This window comes from Corvus brachyrhynchos, unplaced genomic scaffold (assembly GCF_000691975.1).
Source record: "Corvus brachyrhynchos isolate BGI_N302 unplaced genomic scaffold, ASM69197v1 scaffold309, whole genome shotgun sequence".
Taxonomy (NCBI): Eukaryota; Metazoa; Chordata; class Aves; order Passeriformes; family Corvidae; genus Corvus; species Corvus brachyrhynchos.
In genome coordinates, this window is record NW_008240227.1 from 1,142,398 (window position 1) to 1,149,118 (window position 6,721).

The 6,721-nt window shown below is 39.7% G+C and overlaps 1 protein-coding gene across 1 annotated transcript in view; it reads right to left on the reverse strand.

Moving 5' to 3' along the window:
- The window catches only part of RCN2 (reticulocalbin 2), an 11,188-nt gene that overhangs the window by 4,083 nt on the left and 384 nt on the right, over positions 1-6,721 (reverse strand). The window contains exons 2-5 of the mRNA XM_008641990.1: positions 6,656-6,719; positions 3,704-3,900; positions 1,136-1,237; positions 310-406 (exon numbers count right to left, since the gene is read on the reverse strand). Coding sequence (XP_008640212.1) covers positions 310-406; positions 1,136-1,237; positions 3,704-3,900; positions 6,656-6,719 — 460 coding nt within the window. The remainder of the gene's footprint in view (positions 1-309; positions 407-1,135; positions 1,238-3,703; positions 3,901-6,655; positions 6,720-6,721) is intronic.

Sequence of the window (6,721 nt, forward strand, 5' to 3'; positions counted from 1 at the left end):
TTGCACCTTATTTCAGCTGCATCCCTTGTGACCAGGAACTTGCTCCAGTCTTTCAGAAAACAAGAAGCAACTTGCAAGGAAACTGGAATGGGCTACGCACAAACCACCACCAAATACACATGGGGGCAGACTGAAATAATGAGTCTACTATGCCCGGTTCTAGAAAACAGAATTATTCCAAGACAGAAAATCTTACTCAGAATCTGTAGGTGTAGGTGTGAGAAGCTGAAAATAAGGTGCATCCAATTCTCCCCATTCCAAAAGCTTTTGTTATTTCCCTTTTTCATGCCCCTTCCCTTTTTTTCTTACTTGGGTCTCTTCTGTAATCACCAAGGAATTCTTCCAGGCTAACAAATCCATCACCATCTTTATCATGTTCTTCTAAAGCCTCCTGAATGACAAAGTCCTTTTGTATACATACAAAGAGCAAAATTAGCAACTCATAATCAAGAGAAACAGCACTGCATCATTTTAGAGCAATGACATAATCCTTAAATGAAATACTCCCTCATTTCAAATCTCTTTTTGTGTTTTATGCAGACTAGTGCAGTAATTGCTTCCTCTGCAATAAACCAGATCTGTCCTTAAGAGTTTAGAATGTCAGATTTCATGAAAACCAAGTATGAAATGTGTCCATAGAGCTGGAATCCTTCAACAGAATTCAAAACTGCAAAAGCAGCTGAGAAACATTAATATGTACAAAACTCTATCATCTCATTTCACTTTTCTCATCTGGTGGATTCAGTAATTTGCATTTTTGCAACTTAATTGAATTGTTAGGAGAACTGGTTGGTCTTTTGTCCACTAGAGCGCCAAAACTGAAAGCTAAAACCTCACTGATGGATTTGCAGCCTGACAGAGCTGAGAGGTGGGTAAGTCAGTCCAGTCCCCAAAGCTCGGGATACCTGTGCAATCCTAGTTCTTGAAACAGATTTCAAATAAAAGCACTGAACTCCTGCTCCAGTCCCTGACCTCCAGCACTGGATCCATAACACATTACCTGACTTCTAATTTGGGCTGTCCAAGCCATATCCATAACTGCTCCACTTCCACTGCTACTGGGGCTAAGGACACACATTAAAAAGATGTTGCATCTACACCCACAGGCTGATACAGATGCTCCCCTAAATCTTACCGTCATGTACTCCACTTCTTCAGGATGTTCAAAAGCAATATATTCATCCACATTTAGAGCAGGAACATCATCTCTATTCGCTTTTTCAAAACGTTTTTTCTCCTTTAAATGAAGCTTAGAAAATAGATTTAGTTAGAGCCCTTACTGGAAAGGAAAAACAACATTATAGTAGGTGGCTGTAAGCCCATTAGGGTATTAATTGTTTCACGTTATCTACTCATATTATCCTGATGTTAAATTTTCACTAAAAAGAGCTCACTGAGAGCAATAAGAACAACACTTTTAATTGAGGTGGTTTTATTCTAAGAATTGCATAAAACCCTCCTTTTTTCAATTTAAGGAGCCATTTAAAACACACAAAAGAGAGATAATGAAAAGACCAAGAATTCTCATTTTCATATGTGCAGTCTCTTCTAAAAGTCACCAATTCCCAAAATAACAAAGTGGAGTTTGATTATGAACAATGATTATAATTAATGGCAGCCTTGCAAATTCCAAAATTTACATTTTAAGAACATTTAATCTTCTGGATGTACATCTTATTTATGTCAAGGGCTGTCTGTAGTTTAAAGAAGGTCTTGAAAGATCATGTGTAAAATGTGTTTTCTGAAGCCATTTTAAGGCCAGATTCCTTTACTACAGGACTGCTGTCCATTACATGTGATCATTTCAAAAAGAAGTAATTTCTCTAACCTGTTTTAAGTATATGCATTAGCATGCCTTTAAAAAAGAAATAATATCTGACATAAGCAGGCAAGTTCTTATTTCTGAATGTCTTGCACTTCCTAATTCTGTGCAAAAATTTCCTATTTTTTTCTTGTTTCATTTTGTACAGTCTCTTTAGACAAAATACAGACCCACACCATTGACAACCAATCTCTACTCAAACTGCACATGATGTGAACCATAAAAATCTTGGAATCCCATCCTTAGGTGTGTTGTGCTGTATCAGTGTGAACGATCTGGGTAAGGGAGCAGCCAGCAAATCAGAGATCATAAACACTTTACAAATAACCGTATGAAATTGTACTTCCAGTTTACATCCTGCCTATTGACACTTCTCTCAAAATTAGGCTAACCTAATGATCCCAGAGAATAACATGTAACAAATGAAGTGTAAGATCTTAACTACCCTGCAAAATAGTTAAATGTCCTCTTAAAGAAAAGCTGACCTTAGCTGAGAGTTTAACTAGGAAGGCAATCCAGAAGGACTAACTACAGAAAGTAGTCAGTTACTATACTGGAATGTAAGCTTGAACCATTGAGGGAGAAAGTAAGTTTTCCAGCGTTTTTTGTGAAGTGATGAACAAGGCCGCCACCTTCTGGTAAATTCCTGTGGTTACCTGATGTCAATTCTAAACTGTATCTTACTCTTCCATCTTGATCAGAGCAGGACCACTGATTTCCGCATGTAAGGAAAATGCTGAAGGATGTTGACCTGTGTACAGTGCTGCTCATCTACAATCTACATTGGAGAAGTCGCCAAGCAGGAAAACCCAGCAAGCAGTCAAGTTATAGCATAACTAAGCAAGCAGTTCTATCCCAGTTTATATATGCATAGCTCTCTATGTATCTATGATGGCAATGTCTCAAACATGGTATCAATATTTTGACTGGAAGTTCCTGTGGAAGCCTTGTGGTATTTAAAAGCTATGTAATTATTCAGTTATGTGACAGTCCAGCTTTACAGTTTGTTTATTCAGTGTGTAAATCCTCTGTTCACTACACTGTTTTCACTTCTGCTAACAGCCTATATTATCTACTGCTACTTTACTAAAAGCAGACAAAGCAATCCTCACAGGAAAAAAACCAAAGCTCTGTCCAGAATAGTCTAAAACCACATTTTTTTCTCTTTTGGGGAAATATTTACATGTACTTATAAATGTGGAACTTGAAAGGAAACCATTTTTGCTATGTGGTGGTTCTTGCTGAACCTTTTCTCCCGGCCTTTCTTGCCTCTTTCCCCACTTACACATCTGCTTTCATAGATGAGACTCACACACAACTTCTGTGTTTAAACATCCATTTTTAGCTATGGGAGTTGCATTTTCATTGCTTAAAACTGTTTTAATTGCTATTGCTTTCTCTGTGGGTCTCTAATGGACAGGCAATGTTACAGCAGGCAATACTGACAGCCCACGCTTAGTGCTTGAGCAGTAACTGAAAAAATAGCTGGAAAAGTGCTTCCTTCTGCTCCAGCACCAGGGGTGCTGGCCCCTGCTGAGGGCAGGACCCTGTCAGGCTGCAGACCTCACCCAAAGGATTGCAACCTGGGTTTAAGATGGTGGCTGGAGACTGTGCTCTGTTGTAAAACTGTCAGTAGACTTATGCTCCACTCAACCAGCAAAATACACTCAGGAGGTACCATTTCATTGTGTCTTTATTTTGTCAGTAGCAGCTTTAATACTCCACTACTTTCCTTTAATTACTCCCCTATCTCAGACAGCACAAAGTGTTAAAACATATGCCAGCTGCTCTGCTTTCCCTCCCCATCTTGTTCCGTCACAATAAACAAATATTGCTGCCTTTGGCCAACAGCTCACAGGAGCTGATGCTGAAACATTTTACCTGGCGAAATGATTCTTCTTCTTGATCCTCCAGGACACTGTTCTCATCAAAATCAATTACACGATCATACATTTGCAAGTTATACTCCTTCCAAGACACCAATCCATCACCATCTTTGTCATAGTCATTGAAGTGTTGCTTAGCTTCTTGTGTAACATAATGCTTAAAAGACTGCTGTATCCAGGAGCTCAGCTCATCTGTGAAAAACATTAAAAATAAAATAAAGAAAATAAGAATCATCTGCACTATAAAAATTGTGAAGATACCACACATCTCTTCTGTCTGGAATATACTTTGCAATTCAGATGTAAGCATATAGGCAAGAGGTTACTTAAAGCAAACCAGTCTGTTTCCTCCATGCTGTGGCTTTTTCCAAGGTAACTGAATGAGGGAATAGATCACAGCTACCAGACTTCAGGGGGTTTGTTAATGATTGTGTCCATGTCTTTTCAAATCTGAAGCAAATCAACACTATAGCATCTTTTTTTTTTTTCCTCCAGAGCTATATGAAAATGATGCTGAGTATGGTTTAGATGGACAACTCTAAATGTAATTTGGTACCCCAAAGAAACATCATTCCCATCACTTTGGGTTTCTTTTGAAAAATTCACAAACTGAAATAAAACCTAATTTAGCGCCATTGCCTTAATTACCCAAAATAAAATATTAACTATTTATGTAAAGCTATTTTCCCTTTACTTGGGGCTGACAACAAGCCTTACATAGTTTGGAAATGTTTTTAAGCTGCTTGTTTTTATAGAAATGTGGCTAAAAGAAATAAAACTTAATATACCAACAAATTGACAGAAATACATTAAAGTTACTTCATTTAAAGAAGATTGGGAGAACATATTCTCCCAGTATCTCTCAGTTATTTTCAGGTGCCTGGAAGGGAAAAACATCTTCCTCTGCATTGCAAAAATTATACATCTTAATCAACTCAACTGAAATCCTGCTCTGAAGAGTCATGATGACTAATAAAAAGTCCTATAGAAACCACTACTTTGACGCAGAAAAGTCCTGTTTACAGCACTTTTTAAATACTAAAGTATCTTATCCTGTCCTTCTTGGCAGAGGCATCAATACAACTTTATTAGGTTTATTTAAATATCCTTGAAAAGCAGCAAGAGATTTTTTAAAGTACTGAATTTATATTAGCAAAGGAACCAGCTTTCTAATAGATGCTGCGAATTGATTGAACATGCAGAGGTGTGCATGCCACCAAGGCTTGTGCACAAACCAGCACTGCCTTACAAGAAACTGCAACATGATTTCTTAAAGATGGGCAACATTAATTAATGGTTTATTTCCCAGCGTTTAAGGTGTGAACCACAGCCATGTGACCAAATAACGTCCAGTGCCATGAATCTGAAATACTTCGTACTCCAACATTAGAGAAGCAGCATTAATATATTCCATCTTCTCTCACTGTCAGCCTCCAAATGGAGGCACCACTAATGAAAAAGTTCTCAAGAGTTTTGCAATACACTGAGGAATAACTGAGCTCAAAAAGCTTCAGTACTGTAAGTTTCTTAGTGTAAAAACACATTCCACTGTGAGTTTCATCTTCAGAAAGTGAAAGGAAGACAAGTTTTCATTAGACTGAGACGCAGATGCAATATATACACCATGAGGATGGAGTATGGGTGGAATTCCTATACGTTATATATAGACTTCTTCCCTTAAAGCCTTCATGTTGTGAGTTGCCTGTGGTGTATGATAGGGATTAGCCATCCCACTGAAGCTACAGACTATCTCACCTCTACACAGTCCATGCAGTAACCCTGAAATAAGGGTGCAGTTGATTAAATTCAAGTGCATGAAGTGAAAGGCATTCAAAAGATAGTAGATCTTGTATTTAAAAATGTATTTTGTCCTCTGACCTAGAAAGCTTCCTGCATGTTTAGTATAATTTTAATGAAATATTACTGTTCTGGCAGTTGACCAAGGATCCTGCTTGCTTTGTGTGTGCGCACGTGAGAGACTTTTTTTGTCAAAATCACAGCAGAACAAAAAAAGAATGTTCATATTGAGGTTTAAAATTAAATTAACATTGTCATAATGATGTACTGAAAGAAAGGGCCTGAGTTTACCATGGAGTTCCTAAATTCGACTGACAAACTGTCTGGGAAGAGCCATTTGATGCTGTATTATGATGAAATATGATCCCTCAATGTCACTTGGTGTCACCAGGTACTGAACTGTACCTATGTAGTATTATGGCTGCAGTACTTTCTTTGCATCTTAAACCTGCTCTCTGATTTGCATACAGCAGGATTACAAACACAGAAACCCACTTGATTCTAAGTAGCTTCAGATGTGCAAGGAGCAGGTACAACTGCAAAGGAGTTACCTTCAACTTGATACTGCTCTGACCCACACTAAATCTTGTTGGCCACACTTCTTCCATCACAGAATGGGTCAGGTTGGAAAGGACCACAGTGAGTCACCTGGTCCAACCTCCCTGCTGAAGCAGGGTCATCCCAGAGCACATGGCACAGGATTGTGTCCAGAAGGTTCGCGAGTACCTCCAGTGAGGGAGACTCCACAACCTCTCTGGGCAATCTGTGCCAATGCGCAATGTCTGTACAGGAAAGAAGTTCTTCCTCATATTCAGGTGGAACCTCCTGGGCATGAGTTTTTGTTCATTGCCTCCTGTCCAAGTAGTTGGCACCATCGAGCAGAACCTGGCTCCATCCTCTTGGCACTCTTCCTTTAGGTATTTATACACATCAGTGAGGTCCTCTCTCAGTGGTCACTTCTCCAGTCAAACAGCAACCTTAGGCACTGAGATAGCCTCTATATGAGCCTGTCGGTGTTTCTAACTCACTGTGCAAGGGACCGTGATGCTTTCCACAGGGATTCTCCCCAGCACGAGAGCCGCGGGCTGTGTCACGGGTAGAGCGCGTTCTCCTCCCGGAGCAGCCCGGCCCGCCCGGCCCCCGCCGTTACCCTCGCTGAGCAGCCCGTCCGCGTCCGCGTCGATCTTCCTCACGATGTTCCTCAGCCGCCGCTGCT